Source organism: Lichenostomus cassidix, chromosome 26 (genome assembly GCF_008360975.1).
Source record: "Lichenostomus cassidix isolate B80296 chromosome 26, HeHo_3.0, whole genome shotgun sequence".
NCBI classification, from domain to species: Eukaryota; Metazoa; Chordata; class Aves; order Passeriformes; family Meliphagidae; genus Lichenostomus; species Lichenostomus cassidix.
The window spans coordinates 615,897-637,148 of record NC_139506.1 but is presented as its reverse complement, the minus strand read 5'-3'; the positions used below and the strand labels follow the sequence as shown (position 1 = coordinate 637,148).

The window sequence follows — 21,252 nt, the reverse complement described above, 5'->3', positions numbered from 1 at the left end:
AAATAGCAGCTCACAAGTGTTGCATTCCTCGCTGGGCGCCGGGCACATTCCTGCGGCGCTGCCCGCCCCGGGGTGGGCGCTGGAGCCCCCTTAAAGCGTCCTGCCCCAAAGAGCCTTTCCCAGACCCCGCCGGCTCCCCGCGGCTCCCCGGGATCACCGGCGCACAGGTAAGGCCGGAGCGATGCGCTGGATCCAGACCCAGGAGGCATTCGCCTCAGGGTTCAGGGTGTTCCCCGGCCGCTCTCTCTGAGGTGTTTTATGCCATGGATGCATTCCCTTGGATAAAGGACAGGACCCTCTCCAGCGGGTTGTATTTGCAACTTGCCTTTTGAATCACCTTGATGAGTGTCCAGGTGGCTGAGGTGCATTTTGGCTGCCCTGGTTCTGGGGGTATCTCACAGATCTCCATTCCCTGGGTCTCTGGAGGGGACAGCAGGGATGCGATGCCCACGGCCAGCCTGGTCCTGGCCGTCTGGCAGCCCAGGGGGTGGGTTAGGGCTGGGATGCTCCTGTGCCTGGTCTGACCCTGCTAAGCAAGACTGGAGCAGGGACAGGACCCATGCCTGGAGCAAACGGTGGGAAAGGAGAGCTCCATGTCTGGGTAGCCTGGAGGAAAGCAGAGACTGAGAACTGTGGAGGATTCACTCAGCCCCAGAGCTGTGAGCAGCCAGCCCTGAGCTAAAGAAGAGGGCAATTTCAAGGAGTGTGAGGAATATCTCGATTGTTTAATATACAGCAAATTCTGGGAGATTTTTGTAGTCAGAGCAGTTTCCTCTTGAGCTCTGTATGTGTGCTGGGTTCTCATAATCCTACCAAATCAAGATGTCCAAGCTGTAATGGACAGGATTTTGTGTGTCTGTGCAGAGGATACATAAATATTTCCTAGAGCCACTTTTTCTCTTATTTACCCTCTTAATACTCCTGGGTTTGTTGCTGTTCCCTCAGCTCTGTGGGGTCTAAGGATGTCTGAGGGAAGAGGGCAATGGGAATGTGGGAAGAAGCTCTCACATTGCTGGGAGTGGGAACCCTCTTCTCCCATGTTGTGACATGATGATGTGAATCCTTGGGTGCTCAGAGGCCACACAAATGATTTGGCCAAACTTGGGGCATCAGGACTGTGCTGAGCCTGGGAGAAAAGCAGGAATTGATGTTCGTGAGGAAGCAGAGATCCCGGGGATGGTGCTGGAAGGGGTGCTTAGAGCCAAGCCCTGGATCCATTGCAGGAAAAAAAAAAACCAGAGACAGCAGGAGCAGGCAGAGGGGGCCAAATTCTGACTTCATTTGTCTCCAAAAAACACCTTGTGAGTCACAGTGAGATTAGAGACCCACTGGAGCTGTGGCTAAGCTGAGGTTCCCCTCCTGGAATGCCCTTTTCCCATGCCTGAGCATTCCAACCCTGGATCCCGCATCTTGAATAAGTACTCCTGAGCCCTGTCCTACCCATCATGGGTAATAAATGCTTGACAGATGTAGCCAGGAGCAGTTGTTCCCAGACTCCAGCCAGCAGGAGCAGGGAAGCCTTGCTGCTCTGGGAACAGGTGGTTCAGCACATGGAAGTTATTTCCAGAGTTGCCTTGCATCATCCTGTGGCATCTCAGCCCTGCCGAGGGCTGGCACAAGCATGAGGAGGGGATGGGGATGGGGATGGGGATGGGGATGGGGATGGGGATGGGGATGGGGATGGGGATGGGGATGGGGATGGGGATGGATAGAGGGCTCTGGGCTGCTCCAGGAATGGGGCTAGTGGGTACAGATCTCATGGTGCAGCATTGGGTGAAGGTTACACGAGGGGAGATGATGAGCCAAGTCCTCCTGAGCACAGCTGGGAGGGAAAGAGATGTGCTGGGAAGATGAAAGCTGTTTCTGCAGAGCGTTTAGCTCTATTACTAAACCAGGCTGTGAATTATTCCTTTTAGCTAACAGGGGAGAAATGCTCCTGCTGAGCCCAGGCTGCCCCTTTCCTGAGCAGTTCTGCACTTGGAGGGCTGGGCTGGGAGCCTTTGCTGAGGGTCTGGTGCTACGCCTGGTGCAGGGCTGTGAATCTGAGAGAAGGGGTCATCCGTAAGCTAAGAATAGTCAGGAAGCAAAAGCTGAATGCTGCAATGATTTTCCTGCCCCCTGAGCAAACAGAGCCCCTGAGAGGGCTGGGGCCAGGGGGGCTGAGTGCCCTGGACACAGCTCCTGACAGAGTTATCGCTGTGACAGGAGGCTGTGTCCAATCTGCCTCCTCTTTGGGGCAAGCTGTGATCCTGGGACAGGAGGGGAGCGAGAGCCTTATCTCTGCTGAGATAACACTGTCACAGCCTGCCTGGGGACAGCTGCAAGCTCTAAGTGCTTTGGAGAGGGGCAGCATCTCTGTGCCCCTGTCCTGGTGCTGCGGGACAGGCTGTGCTGCTCTTTATCTCACTCCTAACCTTCACTTTTTCCAATCTGCCTCGAACTCTGCCAGATACCCAGGGATGTCGGACACGGAGGAGGTCACCGAGGAATATGAGCAGTAAGTGGGGTGGTTTTAACCCTCCTCCTTTCTCCCTATTCCCATTTCCTCACAGAGGTGCAGCACTGCTTGGAGGTGCTCTGGTTGTTAGCCCAGCACCCACCGTGCACCCCCAGCCCAAGTCCCTCTGCCTTGGCACTGTCCGACCCCAGCAGTGGGAATTTGTGTTGGGAGCTCTACCCACACCCGTGGATGGGGCAAGGGGTGGTTCCTGAATTAAAAATGCTGCAGTCTAAATCAATGAGACATGGATGGGAAAACCTGAGGCCACCAATCTGTTGCAGATGGGGCCTTGCTGCCTCATCCAGAGCATCACTCCCCAAGGCCCAGATTTGATAGCACCTTCTGCTGGTGGGGACTGCTGGGCCCGGAGGCACTTCCTGGAGAGGTGGGATTGTAGGGATGAGCCAAAACACAGCTCCCACTTCTCATCCACCAGCAGAGAAAGGGGACCTGAATCCTCTGGTATTTCAGTGCCACTCCAGACTCACATGTGTCACCAATCTGTGCCCTGGACACACCTGGGACAGGCTGTGCATCTCCCGCATGGTCAGGGAAGACTTGGGGGAAAGGTGGCATGTGAGGTGCCCATTTCTGGGATTAAAGGCCATGGTCACTCATTTTCTCATGCTGCAAACTGGTGGGTGCCCTGACTGCTGCCAAAGTGTCAATCCAGAGCTTCAGCCACTGCTCTCCACAGCCTGCAGGGTGACCTGGGCCTTGTCCCTGTCCCCACTGCCACCTGACAGCCACCCACACAGCAGCTGCCCAGCAGCCCTGGCCCTGTGCTACCAGAAAGGGGAGGCAGCCTTGCGGAAATCCCAAATTTCTCTCAGTCTCACTGATGGACACATGGGCCCCATCCCAGCAGCTTGATGTGACTCTGTAAATTCCTGCTGTGCTTTGCAGGGAGCAGGAAGGTAAGAGGACATGGAGCACCTGGAGCTGCCCTGAGGCTAAAAAGTGATCAGAGCCACTCCAATAACCTGAGGCTTCTTTCCCTTCTCTCTGTCCATGCCCTGTGTGCTCTGTGAAGAGGAGTGCGTGGAGGAAGGTAGGAGTTGCACCTGCAAGGACCAAGAGCCAAGAGCTGGGGGGTTCAGTGTTTTGCTGGGATGGTTGTGGGGGTTGGCTCTTGGGCTGCAATGGGCAAATTATATCCAGGAAAGGCAGATGGGATCATGTTTGGGATTCCTGCAACTGAAACATCAGTAGCATCAAAACCAGTTTGAATGTTCTCAGGATCTCTTTTGTCAGAATGATCCCCTGACTCAAACCAGGGCTGGCAATGCTGGACATGGCTGTTGGCAGAGTTGTGATCCCAATATCCCAATGGAACTGGAGCCTCTGCTGAATGTGACAGTGATGCTCAAACTCAAACCGCCACCTGCCTCAGCCTGATGGAGACACAACCCTGCCATGGGAGCTGGGAGCTGGGCTGGGCAGCTGGGCTGGGCTGGGGAGCTGGGCTGAGCCTCTGGCTGCTCCAGAGCACTGCCAGGCAAAACACCTTGAGTGTAAAAGCAAAGAGAGGTGCAGAGGGAAGCCTCTGCATTGCTCCATCCTCACCTCACGCACGCCAAAGCTCTGTGGCACCCAACTAATCCCTGTGCTTATTCCTTCCCTCCTGCCTGGCTCAGAAGAGGAAGAATGGATAGAGGAAGATGACGGTAGTTACTGCGCCTTTCATTATTTCCTGTCTCTACTGCTGGGATAAGTCATGGGTCGATGTGTTCTGCCTCTCCCTGGCTGGGGAATGGTTTTCTTTCATTCTTCCACTTCTGTCTCTTCTTCTTGCACTCCACCCCTGCTCTGCTGTGCTGTGTATCCATCCTGTCTCTAATATCTGCCAGCCATGGTTTGCTGTCTTTCCTGTCTTCTTTTTCTTCCCTTCTGTCTGGCCATGGCACCACAAGTATCCCCAGGGCTCAGCACCGCTCGGTTCCAGTGGAGGAATCCTGTGGGAACATTGCTCCCTCCAGTGGAAAAAGGCTCCAGCAGTGTCACAAATGAGCTTGGGAAGGTGCTGAAGGCACATCCTCAGCTCCTCCTGGAGTTCAGTGCTAGAGCACATCAATGGAAATCCCTCCTCCATTCCTGGGGTATGAGGGAACCACAGCATGGGAGGGAATGAGGGACAAGCCAGGAAGTGGCAATAAATCCTTTACTTTCATTGATTTTAGGGTGTTTTGCCCTGACCTGGCACAGAGCAGCCCTTGGGTAGAAGTTAGAGAGGAGCCCTTTGCTTTCCAAGCTGCTGTTTCTCTCCTGTGGCTGTAGCTCCCTGGGGCTCTCTCAGCTCCGTGCCAGTTATCCCAAACCAGGAGCTGCAGGGAGCCAGGGGACAGCATAGCTGGACTCAGCCTGCCTGTTATCCCACAGGTCAGGAAGAGCAGGTAGAGGAGGCAGAGGAGGAGACCAAAGAAACCAAGGCAGAAGGTGAGTGGGGCTGTGCCAGGGAGCTCCTGTGGCTTGGCTGGGCCACACTCTGCTCCAGGGGGTGCCAGGTGGGGGCTGGGGTGTCCCAGCATAGTTGCGACAGGGGGACATCAGCACAGAGGGGCAGCTGTCCCCCAGATCTGGTGTCCAGTAAGGGGGCTGTCAAACCGAGATGCCCTTCCCTGCTCTGCCTGGGCCCTACAAGGATGAGGACAAAGGTGGCTGTGTCCAGCCCTCTGAAATAATGCCAAAAATGGGCCAAGCCTGTTCCACCATGGGGTCCCACAGCCTTAGAGGGAGGTTCCAGAGCTGGGATTGAGCTCTGATGTGTCTCACCATCAAAAGAACACTGGATTTTACGAGGTGGCTTAGGGGCATAGGGGGTCGCTCTGTACTGTCACAGCTGCTCAGGCAGGCTCAGATCCCAGCTGTGACCCCGAGTCAGGGTGCTGGGACCCCACTGTGCTGGGGGATGTGGCTGCCCTTACCCAGGGGTGCTCATATTCTCCCATTGCTTTGAAACAGAACAAGAAGATGAAACGAAAGCAGCGGGAGAAGGTAAAGCAGGAGCAGAGGAGAGATGGCTTTGGCTATTCCAGTCCTGATCCCAGTCCCCCAAGACACTGGGCCCTTGTAATGGGGTTTTGGAGCTGAATTCATTTGCTGCTGAAGGGAGCATCTGTGATAAATGGGGCAGAACTGTCCCATCCTCCAGCAGGACAGGAGCAGCAGGAGGGATGGATTTGTGCTGCCTCGGGCAGAAATTCATCCACAATATAGCAGGAGAGAGTAGCACTGCTGCTTCTCCAGCCTGAGCTCCTAAAAAACTTGTCTGGATTCTCCTGGAGAGGACCTTGGGCTCTCCTGGCCCATCTATGAGTGAAGGATGTCCCTCAGGGACCTGCTCTCCCCTAGTTCATCCTGCAGGGATGCAGCTGGGGTTTGCAGTGGGGGCAAGCATGGGACCAAGGGGGACAGCCACTCCACAGTGTCCTTGGGCAGGACTGGCCACGGGAACACAAAGCATCATGTTTTCCACAGGTGGAGAGGGAGACCGAGAGCAGGAGCCTGGGGAAGGTGAAGTATCACCCTCGTTCCTTCTGTCTGGTTAAGAGGTACCAGAGGCTGCTCTGCCCAGCCAGGAGCACCAGCTGTACCTCGGGCACAACTTCTCCTCTAGCACAGGGATGGCACCTCACTGCTGGGGATGATCCCTGTGAAGCCCCTGCTGCTGGAAGAGAGGGAGGGTTCAGCTCAGGGTGGGGGTTGGGTCAAGGTGTGACAGGAAACCCCTGCTGACACTGACCTTGTCTTTTTGCCCTGCTCCTGGGACCTGCAGGTGACTCGAAGCCAAAACCCAAGTAAGTGTGGCAGGGTTTTGTCTGGGGCAAGGTCTGAGCTGTGCCAGGGCAGAGGCTGATCCATAAAGGGCAGGGCACTGGGAGCCTACAGAGCATGGAAGCAGGGTGGGACTAGGACATGGAGAGAAAAAGGGAGAGAAATGGACAGGGAGACATGCAGCATGAACAGCACCCTGAGAATGAGGTCTTTAGGCAGTTCTGAAGCATTTCATGTGTTTCATGGGAGAAGCTCAGCTGCCCTGTGAAGTCTGCAGCTGGCAAATCTCTGTCTGTGTGTGTGTGTGTGTGTGTGTGTGTGTGTGTGTGTGTTCATCCCAGCCTGGGATACAGTCCATGGCACAGGCAGGATCCTGGCTCTGCAGGGTGCTCCTGGCCATGGCTTGGATGAGGCACACATTTCCAGCAGTCCCAGCACTCCAGGGACAGAGCTTGAGGGAGCAGGGCTGTGAACTATTGACAGCAACCTGGGGGTTCTCTTAGGTCCCCGGAACGCTGCAGTGTGGGAGGCAGATCTGCCCTCAGCCATCGTCCCTTTATCCCTTTGTGTCCCTGCTGAGCATCTCGTGCCCTCCCTCAAGCCCCAGAGGATGGGAGGATGCAGCTCTCTGTGCCAGGTCACACTGCAGCACTTGGTTCCTCTGTGCCCTTTGGGGGGAGCAGTGGGGTGACTGCCAGCTCGGGGGGCCTGGCAAAGGGCCCTGGCCACATTGACTGCAGCTTGCAGAGTTATTCCAGCCACGCGGGCGCCTTGGAGTGTTTCCCAGGAATGCCACAGGTCTTCCTCTGGGGCTGCCTAGCTGGCACCTCCAGCAGGATGCATTGCACTCCCCACCCTCCAGCTGTGCCCACTCTGCATCCCTGGAGACTGCAGGGCTCAGAGGGGAGGGTTGGGTGGGTGAAAGGCACGTCCTGTCCCAGATGTGCTGCAGCCCCATCATTCTCCGGTCCCCTTCCATTGCAGGGTCTTCATGCCCAACCTGGTGCCTCCCAAAATCCCAGATGGTGAGAGATTGGATTTTGATGTAAGTTGTGCCCCCAATTCCCACCCCTGGGGGTGATGCCCTCCTGCTCCTCCTCAGTGTCCAGCAGCTCCTGAAGGCTCCTGCTCTCTGTGTCCTGTGCAGGACATTCATCGCAAGCGCATGGAGAAGGACCTGAATGAGCTGCAGGCTCTCATCGAAGCCCACTTTGAGAGCAGGAAGAAGGAGGAAGAGGAGCTTCTGTCCCTCAAGGACAGGATTGTACGTGTTCAGCCTTCCCCTCTCTGGCTATTGCCACCCTGTCCCTGTGGGCACAGAGCCACCATCCCTTCCCCACAATCCTGGCAGACCTGGGACATCCCTGTCCCTGCAGGACAGAGCCTGAGGGCTGAGCCAGATTTTGTGTCCCAGTACAGCCTGGGAACCATAGAATTCCCTGAGCAGAAAGAGACTCACAAGGATCATCCAGTCCAACCCCTGGCACTGCATAGACACCCCAACAATCCCACCCTGGGCCTCAGAGCATTTTCCAAATGGTCCTGAAGTTCTGGCAGCCTTGGGGCCATGACCATTTTCTGGGGAGCCTGTTCAATGCCCAGCACCCTCTGGAGGAAGAACCTTTCCCTGATATCCAGCCTGGCCCTGCCCAGGGACACAGCTGCTGTGGTTCCCTGCCTGTCCCTGGTCACTGGGATGCCCCTGCTCTGGCTGCTGCAATGCTGCAGTGCCTGATGCGGATGCAGGTCTCCCCGGGGTCACTGTCCCCAGGCTCCCTTGGGGCCCTCAGAGCTGTTGGGGTCAGGGATCCATCCCTCAGAACAAAGGATGTAGATTCCCTGCAGTGTCCAAGCCAAGGTCCCTCCCTGTGCAGGAGAAGCGGCGAGCGGAGCGGGCAGAGCAGCAGCGAATCCGCAGCGAGCGGGAGAAGGAGCGCCAGGCCCGCATGGCTGTGAGTATCCCTGGGAATAAGGCTTGGCATGGGCTTGGAGAGCCTGGGGACACAAGCTGTGTGTCCATCCACTCACTCCTGATGGAATTCTGACCCTGGCAGGAAGAAAGAGCTCGCAAGGAGGAAGAGGAGGCACGGAAGAGGGCGGAGGAGGAGGCACGGAAAAAGAAGGCGTTCTCCAACATGCTGCACTTTGGGGGTTACATGCAGAAGGTGAGACCCCACCCTGGGGGGCTGCGATGGAGCCACTGCTGCTCCTGGGAAGGCCTGACCTCACCCAGGGGACACTGGGGGTTTACAGGCAGGATGGGGCAGTGAACTGCTCTTGGGTCAGGGCTTACAGGGCCAAGGTGAGCTCAGAGCTGCCCTGAGCTCAGCTCCGCTCTGCAGATGTGCAGCTCCAGCCTTGCCTCAGGGGCAGGGATGGGTGTGGGGACAAGGTCAAGGTGCAATGTCCACTATTGCCAAAATGTCCTCGAGGACCTCATGTGCTTCTGAAGTCCCAAAAGCTGAGGGTGTTTGGCACAGAACTGGGGATGGTGGAGAGCAAAGGTTGGGCAGATTTCCTTCTCTCCAGTGGATTGATGGTTTCCTCAGTCAGAGAAAAAGGGTGGGAAGAAGCAAACGGAGCGGGAAAAAAAGAAGAAGATCCTCAGTGAACGACGGAAGCCCCTGAATATCGACCACCTCAGCGAGGACAAGCTGAGGTGAGCACAGGCGGCAGTAGGGACAGCCAGGGCAGGAGCTCTGTGCTGGGTCCCAGCTCCTGGGCACAATCCTGGGCTGGGGACAGCTCCCTGGGGCTTCCAACCAAGGGGGAAGGCACAGCTGGAGATGGGCTGTGACACGCCACGGGGACACGGACAGCGAGGCTATGCAGCGCCACCACAGCCAGGCTGCGGCTGATGGCACCAGCCATGAGAGGGAGCCAGGGTCTCACACGTGGGACTGTTGTGTCCTGAGGGTGCCACACTCACACATGGGATATGAGTGTCCTGAGGGAGCCAGGCTCACACGGGTACTGACCATATGTACTGACCTTCCCCGTTGCTCTGGGCCCTGGATGCACAGCCTGGATAACACATCCCTGTCTGGGTTGGTATCAGTGCCCCATCCCTGCACTGAGCTCCCTGGGAGCCACAGCCCTTCCCTGCGCTGTCCCCAGCTGGCTCTTCCCACAGGGACAAGGCCAGGGAGCTGTGGCAAAATGTCCATGACCTGGAGGCTGAGAAATTTGACCTACAGGAGAAGTTCAAGCGGCAGAAATACGAGGTGAGCCCCCAGGGCCTCTGTGACTTGTCCACCCTCTGTGTTCCTGGCTGCTCCTTCTGCTTCCCATCCATGAGATGAGCTGGGGTGTCCAAGTGATCTCTCAGCTCCTGGGGATGTGTGCCTGGCACCACCACAGGGCACACACATCACAGGCCAGGTTGGATGGAGCCCTGAGCAACCTGGGGCAGTGGAAGGTGTTCCTGCCCATTGGGACCCCTTGGAATGAGATGAGCTTGAAGGTCCCTTCCAACCCCAACCATCCTGGGATTCTGGGAATCTAAACCCCAGAGAAACCACTGGGGAAAAGACAGCAGTGATGTATCTTTACCTGACCCTCATCCCTAGCCTGGGGCACCTTGTCAGACCTCACCATCCTCCTGCAGTTTTTCTTGCCAGGCCTCACCACCCACCATTTTTTCTTGCAGATCAATGTCCTCCGAAACCGCATCAGTGACCACCAGAAAGTGTAAGTGGCTGCACATCCCTCTGTGACATCTCCTGTCCTTCCAGCTCCCTGCTCCCCAGTTCCCTCCCTACGGATCTCCCTTGCTAAGCCGCCTCCTCCCCCTCCCACTCCTGCTACTGGTCCCACTGGTGCCTGGCATTCCTGGACCTGCAGATCTGTCCCAAGGACCTCAGTCCTTGTCCTTCTGCTCCTGACAGACCTCCATGTCCTCCCACTGTCCCCAGCTTCCCCCTGGCCCGAGATCCCCGCTGGGGATGGACCCTGGGGAGATCCCACCTCTGTGGGGGTGTCCCAGTCTCCTGCCACCACATCCCTGCAGGGGCTCTGCCCAGCATCTCAGGAAGGTGCTGGAGATCCCAGCTTGTCTATCAGAGACAATCCTATGGGCTGTGGGATTTGTTCAGCCCCACAAGGCCAGGGGAGCCTGTCCCTGTGCCCATGTTCCCTGCACACAGCTGGGGGACCCTTCGTAGGAGGGTGGAGGAGGGTGTTTAATCCCTGCTCTCAGGAGCAGCCTGGTGCTCTCACATCTCCACCCCACTCCACCCTCACGTGGGAGGTGCTCAGCCCACCCTGTGTGTCAGGGCCAGCATCTCCCACCCACTCACACCAAGTCTCTCTTCTCTCCTGCCTGACCATGGCCTGATCCTGCAGCAAAGGGTGAGTACAAGCATTTCCGAGGGTTGTGTGTGTCTCCCTGTACATGTGCTCTGTGTGTCCCTGCACAGGTGCTGTGTGTCCCCCTGCATGTGTGCTGTGTGTGTTCCCCTGCATGTGTGCTGTGTGCGTCCCCTGCATGTGTGCTGCAGGGACACTGACCCCAGGGCAACAGCAGGGCTCAGGGACGAGGCAATGCCAAGGACTGGCAGCCAAAGCCAGAAATGCCCTTCGCTGCCCACCCAAACCTCCAGCTCCCCCTCCTCCTCTGTGCTGTGTTTTGCCCAAGCAGTGTCTGCTCCCCCTGTTCCTGAAGGATCCTGCAGCTGCTTTTGCCCCTCTGCAGCCACGGATCCAACTTGTCAATTCTTCTCTGAACGATTCTTGAGGTGGAGAAACACAGGCAGGGAATGGCAGGTCCTTAGAATCACCTGGCAACTGCATGAGCTTCTCCCCAAAGTCCCAAGACACTTTAACTCAGGTCCCAAGGTTTTGCCTGGGGCCACTGAAGGCCTTCACCCTCTCAGGGCAGTGCACATCCCATGGGAAAAGGCTGCAGGACTGCTGACAGCACCCACCTCATCCTCCTTTCATGGTCACTGATGCCTTTTAGCATGTGCTTTTCCTCTTCCCTTGCAGGTCCAAGGGTGCCCGTGGGAAGACCATGGTGGGTGGCCGGTGGAAGTAGAGGCTCAGAGGGAGAAGAGGCTGAGCCCTGAGAGCTGCAGCAGCTGCACAGAGCCCTGGCTGCAGGAACGGGAAGCTTTGGGGTCAGAGGCTTCAGGAGGTGCACATCTCCACCCCCCACTGGTGTTGTGTCTGTAAATAAAGAGGTAGTGAGGGGGTGCAGGTGTGGTCTCCATGCTGAGGCTCTGATCCCAGAGGACACAGCTCAGGCTCAGCACAGCTCGACGAGTTGCCCACCTGCTCCCTGGGCTGTGAGAAGACACAGCAACCACCCAGGACTCCCCAAGTAACTGTCCCTGTGCCCTCTAGCATCATCTCAGTTGCAGTCCTTGGCAGGTTTGGTGACAGACTCAGGGGTCTGAGCTGCTTTTCCTGCTGCACTTTGGGGCAATCCTCATTATGGCCACTTTAGTTCTGCTTTTGCTGTACTGGAGACCCCCTCACTTCTCTCTGGGCAGAGCTGGCCCGGTGGGACAGCATGGACAGGGGCACTGCTTCCAGGTCTCTTGGCCCATGGAATAGTCACTAACTCACCTTCGAGGCCATCTTCCTTCCTTTTTCCAGCTCTTGCTAAAAGCTCAGACAAACTGTGTTTGCCTTCTCTGCATGTTACTGACAACATGCAAGGAAGCCTTGAGATAAAGCTGTGGAGAGGCCATTTCTCTGTGTTTTAGGGCTGGGAGTGTCTGCAGCACCTCACACCTGTGCTGTCCCTGGGGACACATCAGCTGCAGAGCCCCCAGTGTTCCTGGTGGGACTGGGTCTGGGTCTGGGTCTGGATCTGGGTCTGGGTCTGGGTCTGGATCTGGACTGGCAGCCAGCCTCAGGCACTGGAGGTCCTGGAGGGCTTTTATGCCCGTTTCCCGGGCAAGCTGTCCCATGCTGTTGATTAACAGCATTCATGAAGCCTTTCCCAGAGCAGTGGGGAAGGGAGGATGGATAGGGTAGTGGATCTTCTCCCTTGGTGAGATGTTTTGTGTCCCCCCTTGCTGGGGCTGCCTGTCCTCCCCAGTCCCTGCCCAGTGATGTGGGCGTGTCCTGCAGGATTCTGCCTTGGCCTCCTGTCAGAAGAGGATTTATTTTCCCTGCTTCAACACACACCACAAGGTTTTGGGGAATAGGACTCTGGGAAGTCTCAGGCTCAGTGAGGCACAAATGGAGGACAACCAGCTCTCCACCACCCCCATCCTCAAAACCGAGGTGTGGAGAGCAGAGGGCAGAGCTGGGGAGGGTGGCAGCGCCGAGACATGAAATTCCAGAGGGTGGCTGAGTGATGGTCCAGTGACATTGCCACCCTGCCTGACGCACGGCAACAGGAGACAGGAGCGTTCGGGGCAGTCAGCTGTGTCTACCTCGGGAAAAAAAATCCCTTTTCCCAGGCTCTGAAGGTCCATTCTCCCAACTCTTCCGGCAGGCGGAGGCAGGGCCGCGCCAGTGCCCGGTGCCGCAGAGCAGCCCCGCAGCCTCCCTGCCCGTCCCGGGGGCTGGCAGCGCTCAGGGCGGTGGTACCCGGGCACTTCCTGCTTCCCACAGCGCTGCCTGTCCCGGCAGCACCCCGCCCCGCTCCAGCCCGAATCCCTGCGCCGGGCCCGAAACCTGCGCTCTCCGTCCCGCCCGGCACCTCCCTCCGTGCGCCGCTGCGCGCTGGCACCGTCGAGAAACCGAACCAGCAGCCGGCCCGACCCTCCCCTGGCCCTCGCCCACCCCAGCCCGGGCATTCCCACTTGCAGTGAGCTGCTGCTGTGCGCGGGAATGGCAGAGTTGAGAGCAGGACGCTGCAGCCCTCTGGGACACGGCAGAGCAGCCTGGGGTCTTCGCTGGGGTCTCCTGGGTGCTGGAAACATCCCAAGTGTTGCACGGGCTGCGGGATGGTTGCAGTGGCTCAGCAGGTTGTGCCGAGGTTTGCTGGAGCGTGGCGCGGGGTCTGTGCTGGTGCTGGGAGCAGCTCTGCCCTGGACTCCTCTCCGAGGGCTGCAGCTCCTCCCGAGGGGCGGCTCTGACCTCTGATCTGTCTGAGCAGGGACAAGACCCAGGGAAGGGCTGGAGCGGTGTCAGGGGAGGGTTAGGTTGGTTACCAGGGAAAGGTTCTTCCCCCAGAGGGTGCTGGGGCACTGCCCAGGCTCCCCAAGGAATGGTCATGGCCCCAAGGCTGCCAGAGCTCCAGAAGTGTTTGGAAAATGCTCCCACAGGGGTGCACAGAGTGGGATTGTTGGGGTGTCTGTGCAGGGCCAGGGGTTGCACTGGATGATCCTTGTGGGTCCCTTCCTGCTCAGGACATTTCAAGATTCTGTGGTGTGCAGCTGTCCACACCTGCCAATGGAGCAAGTGGTGCAAATGGGTGAGTCTGGGGTAGCACAACAGAGCAGGGACCGTTCCCACTGCTGAGCCCAGGGTGAGGGACCCCAGGAACAGCTTGGGGAAGGTCGTGCAGGGTGTTCACAGCCTTGAAGTGCTTCATTGTGGAGATCTGAGCAACCTGGTCTGGGGAAGGTGTCCCTACCAAGGGTAGGGGGTGGAATGGGATGAGTTTTAAGCTCCCTTCCAGCCCAACCCATTCCATGATTCAATGATTTCATGCTTGCAGTGCTCTGGTGTCCTCCTGTTCTGCTGTATGGTCTCACTGTCCCCATGGGCAGCAGCATCTTTGGCTGCCAGGTCAAGGCCTGAGGGGTATGAGGGGCAGGGAGCTCTGCCCTTCCCTAGCAGAGCACCTTCCCAGGAGCTGTGAGGTGAAACATCCCCTGACAGGCTGCAGAGGAGCAGCATCTCTGCCACAGCATGTGGACACAGAGTCGTGGAATTCCCTGCATTGGAAGGGACCCACAAGGATCATGAAGTCCAGCTCCATCCTGTGGTCCTTTGAGAGGAGCAGCCCTTCTGCAGCACCTCTCTGGAGCACAGCTCATGGGAACAGCATCTGCACAAGGAGTTCTGCAGTCTCAGCCTGAGCACCAGGATAAGGCTGTGTCCCACAGAGTCTGTGCTGTGCAGGATGCCAGGAACCCTTGGCTCCTCGAGGGAGACACTAGCAGGAGCTGCAGTGGGGCTGAGCTCATGTGGCACAGGAGGGCTGTGCCCTCCCCAGGGTGGTGCCAGTGTCCTGGCAGAGTCCAAGCTCCAGAGATGGCTGCCAGCTGAAGGTACAGATCCTTCTCCTCCCACAGTGTCCAGCACAGGTGTCCCAGCACTGCTGGGGAGGCCAGCCTGCAGCAGACCTGTGCCAGGGCTCACAAACCTGCAGCTCGTGTCTGTCAATGCATTCCCATGCCGGGGCCCTCCCTAGGGTCCCACTGTCCCCACGGGGTGGAATGGATTTGAGGGAGGATGCATTTGGTACTGAGAAGGTGCTGAAAATCCTGGGATGATGTTTCAGGTTGGGCTTGTGCTAATGCAGCACTGGGAGTGAGGCAGCCTCGTCCTCTTCTCTGCCTGCTTGAGACTCAGGGCAAAGCCATGGTGAAATAGAGATATTGCAGAGCCTGGTGCTGCCACTGCATCCACACACAGGAACTGCTCATGGCTTTGGCCAGCTCCTGTTATCCAGGGGTGCTCTGGACAGCACAGGAGATGCTTAGATTGCTGTCCAGGGGCCATCTGGCCAATGCATGTCCCAGGGAACCAGGGTAATGCACGTGCCCCCACTTCCAGCAGTATGGGCCAGGATGGGGCTGCAGTGGCCCACAGACCCTGTGGGACAATGGAGCAGGAGCTCTTGAAGATGGAATGCTGCCAGGGCCCTGGGATCTCACCTGGTGGGGATGTGGGCCCTCTCACTGGGGCAGTCAGTTGGGGCACAGAGTGAGGGATCCCCTCACCCCCAACTCAGAGATGGCAGACCATGGAATGGTGAAGGTTGGGAGGGAACAAGGAAGGTTTGCTAGGATGAAGCTGTGTCAGGGGAGGATCAGGCTGGATATCAGGAAAAGGCTTTTCCCCCAGAGTGGTCAAGCACTGAACAGGCTCCCCAGGGAATGGTCATGGCCCCAAGGCTGCCAGAGCTCCAGTAGCATTTGGATAATGCTCTCAGGCCCAGGGTGGCATTGTTGGGGTGTCCTGTGCCAGAGATTGGACTGGATGATCCTTGTGCATCCCTTCCAATTTAGGAGATTCTGTGATTCTGTGATTCTGTGATCCAGATCCACCTCCCTGCTCAAGCAGGGAGAGGTTGGGGCATTGTTTCCCCCCTCAGGCACATCCCAGGGAGGGGGGCTGCTCTGCTCTTCCTGCCTGTCTCCCTGGGGAACTCATCACCCCCATTCATGGTGCAGGATGGAGGACCTGGGTCCAGTGGGGCTGGAGAGGGGGAGCAGTACTGCAGGATAGCACCCCTGACTCCTGTGCCCATGGTGGATCGGGGCTGGCCCAGTCCCCACTGCCCAGGTCTGGGGTTTGGTGCCATCCAGAGTGTGCAGGGCAGCACAGAGCAGCTGGCACTGCCCATCACTGTGGGCCGCCAGCATTGCCCATCCTTCAGGATGTCCTGTGGCATTCACAGCTTCCAGCACCCATGAATTCATGTACAGGGTGGCTGTGTGGCATTCATCCACAGTGCCACTGTCCCCACATAAAGCAGTGGGTGCCCAGCCTCCAGCTCAAGCCAAAGCCAAATGACAACCAAAAACTGCAGAAAATGGAGCAGTACAGCCTTGGATTTCTTGCAGGTCAGGTCCACCAACAAAAAAAGGATGTAAATGCTGAATTTTGCAACACCTTCCAGATGTGGAGCCCTTACCCTCAGAGTCCCAAGCCCTGGTGTTGTTGTGCCAGCCTCCTCACACAGCCCCTGCGGGGCAACTCCTTTTGTTCCTGCAAACATCTGATGTTTGCAAGTTTCTCAGGATTGTTTTTAAATGCCTTATAAAACTCCCAGTTTCATTGAGTGTCTTAGCCCTGTAAGTCACTGCCTGTAGCAGCTAATTCACAGGTCTCAATTAATAGCCTTTAATTGGTTAAAGTCACCCATGGTTTCTGCTGATTCCACAGATGTGTTAAGTCACCAATGAAGTCTTTAATGCACCCCAAGCACAGTTTGGGTTTGGCACCTACACAATGCCCCGTGTCCATGAGACCAACCCCGCTGACACAGCAGGCAGCAATGCTCCAGGATGGAAGGAAGAGGCTTTGGCTGCTGTCTGGAAGCAGCATTTTATTGGCACTTAGTGGAAGGAAAATGAGCTTCCTGGTGATGTGTGAATCACTGCCCTTGCATGTGCTCTCATGCCCTGGTTTCAGTGCGGGGCCTGGGTGTGAACTCTGCTCCTCAGTGCAGGGCAGCAGCCCCTGGCAGGAGCACAGAGGGGTTGAGTCCTGCCTGGAGCTTTGACCCATGCTTTGCCCAGCACAGGATCCCTGAGGACCCTGACTGCTGAAGGTAGTGCTGCCCCGTGGGCCTGACCTGGCGCTGAGCCCCAAAGTGATTCCTGCAGTGGTGGCTCTGGCAGTCGCAAGCCAGGGCATGGCACAGGGAGGTTTGGGGCACTGCAGGGAATTGCTCAGCCCCAGATCCCAAGTCACCTCCCCTCCCAAAGGCACATGAAGATGGGACTCACCCCATGCACATGGGACTCAGTCCGGCTCAGCTACTCACGAGGAGAGCAGGAGCAGTGAGTGTGAGACAAGAGCCTTTAGCAGTGTCCTCAAGGTGTCAGGAGCCTTTAGCAGTGTCCCCAGGGTGTCACCTCTGGCGACCGCCTGTGACAGGTCTCAGAGGCCACGGATCTTCAGGGCATTGCTTCTGCTCTCTGCTGACACCTCCTGCTCTGGACTGCCCTGCACACACAGACACACACACACACGTGTGTGCAGAGCCCCAGATGTGCACACACAGGCACAGACACAGACACACAGACACATGCACACACGCACACACACATGTGCAGAGCCCCAGATGTGCACACACAGGCACAGACACACACGCACATGCACACACACGTGTGCAGAGCCCCAGATGTGCACAAACACACAGATACACACAGGAACCTACACACACACAGAACTCCTGGTTCCAGTCCCTGTGGAACCCCTCCAGAGGGAGGGGGACAGCACTGGGTACAAGGGGCACAGGGTACACAGGGGGCACAGGGGGGCTCTCCCCATGGCATTCCCGAGGCACTGCTGATGGCTGGGCTGTCCCAGTGCCTGGGGATGCGGTTTGAGGTGTCACCTACTCACAGACACCAGGAGCTGAAGCCGAGGGTTGGGGCTGTGCTGGCAGCAGGGCACTGGGGCCACAGCAGGCACACAGGGCAACTGCACAAGACACATCAGAGGTGTGGGTGGGCTGCTCTGGAGGGATGTGGGTGCAATGCTCAGTTTTAGTGTGGGTCTTCTTGGTGGAAGCTCTTAGGTCCCCGGTCTGTCAATGGCCAAAGACCCCTCCATGAGCATGTTTAGTGAAGGATTGGATTTCAGTAGCAAAGAGCAAAGTCCTGCACCCTGGGTTCTCACCACAGGAACTGTGCCCTGCACAATAACTGGGATCTGTTGGAAGCTGAATGAGATGGAAATGCCCAGGTGTGAACTCACAGGTTTTGCCTTCAGACCTGGAATGACCCGAGCCTGGGAAAATCCTCATTACATAGATATTCTCTTTGGATGTCCTGCTGTGAGAAATGAATATGCAAGAGGCTGCTCTGCTGCAGGTGATTGAAGTGTCCCGAGGTGCCACCATCCCACCCTCACCCCTGCCTGCTCTCTCAGCCTCAGCACCTGCACAGAGCAGAGGGGATTTTCGCCAGTTTGCCTCCCAGGCTGAGCCTTAAACCATAAACAAAGGGGAGGAGGGAAGAGCAGCTGAGGAAGGGACAGCATCTCTTATCTGACAGCTTAGAGGGTGCAGCACTTGCTGGTGAGGTGGAGGATTCAAGTTCCTGCCCTTGACTGATACAAACATGGTTTTAACCTCTGGATTTTAACTCAGCTGAGGTGGGTTTAAAAACTGCAGCACTCAGTCCTGTCTTTGTGTGGTTTATCACAGAATCTGGTTTATCACAGAATCCCACACTGGTTTGGGTTGGAGGGGACCTTAAAGCCCATCTCATTCCACCCCCTGCCATGGGCAGGGACACCTTCCCATATTCCAGGTTGCTCCATGCCCTGTCCAACCTGGCCTTGGACACTTCAGGCATGGGGCAGCCACAGCTTCTCTGGGCAATCTGTGCCAGGGCCTCCCCACCCTCGCAGGGAAGAATTTGTTCCTAATATCCAATCTAAATTTCTCCTCTTTTAGTTTGAAACTGTTTCCCTTGTCATGTCACTGTCTGCCTAGGTAAAAGCTGCTCTGCCTCTTTTTTATAAGCCCCCTGTTGGTATCAAAGGGCCACAATGAGGTGTCCCCTGAGAACCCCAGTGGGTAAATCCAGTGCTTTGGGCTGTGGCACCCATAGGATTGTGGCACCCATAGGATTGAAAAGGCTCCATCCCGTGCTCTCCTGGCTGCTCCAGGTTTGGAAAGTGCTGTGAGCCTCTCACACCTTTTATCTGCCCCTGTCAACAAACACGGCTGTGCCTTGGCAGAGCAATAGATCTGACTCTGATATTATGACAAAGAGGGAACACTTTGATCCAGAGAAATGCTTTGAGCTCTCCTGTGAATCAGATGCTGCTGATTAGCTGTAAAAATAGAGCAATTATCGGCACTTTTCACGTGGTGTGGCAGCGGCTGTGCCACACGGGCTCTCCCTGTCCCAGGCATGCCTGCCACACCTCAAAGAAAACTGACAGGACACAGAATTCAAGAGAATATCAGCTTCGACTGAATATAAAAATTAACTGAATATTAAAATTAACTAAATTCTGTCATTCTCAAATTCTCAATATTTTGGGACCAGCATATTCTGAAAAAGGAACATTTGGCTTTGAGAGGTTTTTCCCCTCTGGATTTTAGTTTTGTTTCAAGGTATTTGATATAATTACAACCAGAATCATCCTGGAAAAGACTCAGAAGCATTTCTGGGTGCTGGAGGAAGACAGGTCAGGTCCCTCAGGGATCTCCCCATGTTCCTCCTCATTGCCCAGAGCACATCTCCAAGGTGGCCATGGTGGGTTGGCTGCACCAAGGTGGAGCAGACTCAGTGTGGAGGAGCTGTGAGCATTCCTGGGCTCCAGATCTCCCCACAGGATCCCTGGATACCATCAGTTCCCTGCAGGGCTCAACCCACCACTTCTCCAGCCGCACACAGTGGATCAGCCACAGGAGGTTCAGGTTCATCACAGCCCTCAGCTCTCTGAGCAGATCCACTCATGGACTGATTTCAGTTCCAGGTCTCTCCTGGCAGTGGGTGAAGATAAACATCTCCAGAGGGTGATTCAGTGCTGTGTGACTGGCAGGGCAGAGCCAGCACAGGGTCCTGGCTGGCAGGGGTAGGACTGGAACCAGCTCCTGAGTCTTTGTTGGATGGAGCAATCAGTCCTGGATGTTCCTGAGTCTGTGATTAACTGCAGCCTCCAAATAGCATCACTGAGAAGAGCAACTAAAGGATTCTGGAGATTGTTGGCATTTCTTGAAACCCAGTTGTGTCCTGAAGGCCCTTGGGACACAAACCCACAAACAGCTTAGAAGGAAGGAAGAGCTTCTCTTTTGGGAAGAAGGAAAACTGATGCAAATGTCCCCAAGGCTTCTGCTTACAAACCAGGCAAGGAATCAGGGTGGCTTCAGGCAGGTGGGTACAGCAAAAAACCCATCCCTGGAAGGTTCCTGAAGAATCAAGTTCTCACGGGCACAAAACTCCTCTGCAGGTTCCAGACTCCAATGTCCTGAGACAGATATTTTGGCCCTGTGCTCTACGGAAAAGCACTTGGCCCATAAGTTCTGCCACAGGGTGTGAGGGTTGCAGGTGCAGAAAAGTTCCTCTGAGGCACCTGACTCTTCCAGAGGAAGCTCCAGCTCTGAATGGGGCTTTCCAATGCCTCAGACAGCAGAGGAGCCTTATGGCAGCATCCTCAGCATCCTGCAGCTGGGTGGGATGGGTGCCCATGCTCCAGACAGAAGTTGTACATGGAAATCCAGCACCCCTGGGACTGCAGGGTTGTGAGATGGGATCTGGCATCCCTGAAAGGTGACCTGGAACTGGGCATCTCCCTTGGAAAGGGCCCTGCCCTTGAACAAGCCCCACAGTGGTGTTTCCTCCCTACCCCAGCAATCCCCTGTGATCTGGGCTGGAATTCGCTGGGGATCTGGGGAAGCTGGTTTTGATTTGGACTGATATGTCAAGGTTCTAACTCAGAGACAGAGCAGGGATGTTTCCTGATGGAAATACACACAGCTAGGCAGGAATCTCCAAGACAAAATTCTTGGAAAGAAATCTCTAAATTATTCTGTAGGGCTGAGACTCTAACTTCATTTACCCATGTGAAAAAACAATGTTCTCATCTGTTTTGCCCAGGTAAATGTGACCCATGTTCCCCAAAAGCTGAGGACCTGCAAGAGAAGTCACATTTTCTTGTGGAATTTAAGAATTTGCCCAAAGCAAGGAATAAGAGCTGGGACTTAATGCAGCTCATCGAGCTGGAGGTGCAGATCCAAGGCCAGGTTTGAATTACCCACAGTTATGTTAAGGAAAGCTAATTCTGCACTGACAGTGGAACAGAGTTCATTTGGCATTAATGGTCCTTGGAAGAGGCTGTTTGCAGCCAGAGCCTCGCTGTGTGCAGCGGGATGTGCCCAGCTCCCTCCCTGGAGCCAAGCTGAGCACAGGGATGTGAGCTCCAGTTTCACCCCACGCCTGCAAATTAAAAGGAGGAAGCCATACAGTTGGGTCTGGGGCATTCCTGTCGAGCTGTTGCTCTTTTGAAGTTGGTGGGGCTTCTGCTGGGCTGGGTCTGTCCCTGGAATGTGAATTGGGGCAACCAGTTGGGCCAGTAAAGCCCTTCCTGCAAAATGAGTTTTTACTGAAAACTGCAAAGAGCTGTCGCAAGCACATTGACTCACTTGGTTTCTCAGCTCT

At 56.2% G+C, this 21,252-nt stretch overlaps 1 protein-coding gene and 1 pseudogene across 5 annotated transcripts; one reads left to right on the top strand and one right to left on the bottom strand.

Moving 5' to 3' along the window:
• The first annotated feature begins 17 nt into the window (after positions 1-17).
• TNNT2 (troponin T2, cardiac type) lies at positions 18-11,466 on the top strand. Of its 5 annotated transcripts, XM_085082972.1 has the most exons (16): positions 18-167; positions 2,450-2,497; positions 3,407-3,417; positions 3,534-3,551; positions 4,138-4,167; positions 4,880-4,936; positions 5,462-5,494; positions 5,978-6,013; positions 6,276-6,297; positions 7,259-7,319; positions 7,422-7,538; positions 8,149-8,226; positions 8,329-8,439; positions 8,824-8,933; positions 9,408-9,498; positions 9,924-11,466. In XM_085082972.1, exons 2-16 carry the CDS (start codon positions 2,460-2,462, stop codon positions 9,966-9,968), a joined length of 858 nt encoding a protein of 285 aa, XP_084939098.1. In that variant the 5' UTR covers positions 18-167; positions 2,450-2,459; the 3' UTR covers positions 9,969-11,466. The 5 variants fall into 5 exon arrangements, 4 of the variants coding, with proteins under 4 accessions (XP_084939098.1, XP_084939094.1, XP_084939095.1 ...); XR_014856599.1 differs by lacking the exons at positions 18-167; positions 2,450-2,497; positions 3,407-3,417 and having other exon boundaries at positions 3,497-3,551; positions 9,924-10,724; positions 10,774-11,466; XM_085082968.1 differs by lacking the exons at positions 18-167; positions 2,450-2,497; positions 4,138-4,167; positions 9,924-11,466 and adding an exon at positions 9,635-9,880 and having other exon boundaries at positions 3,407-3,551.
• An 896-nt stretch (positions 11,467-12,362) lies between these two features.
• On the bottom strand, positions 12,363-17,882 carry LOC146426848 (uncharacterized; annotated as a pseudogene).
• Between the last annotated feature and the right edge of the window lie 3,370 nt (positions 17,883-21,252).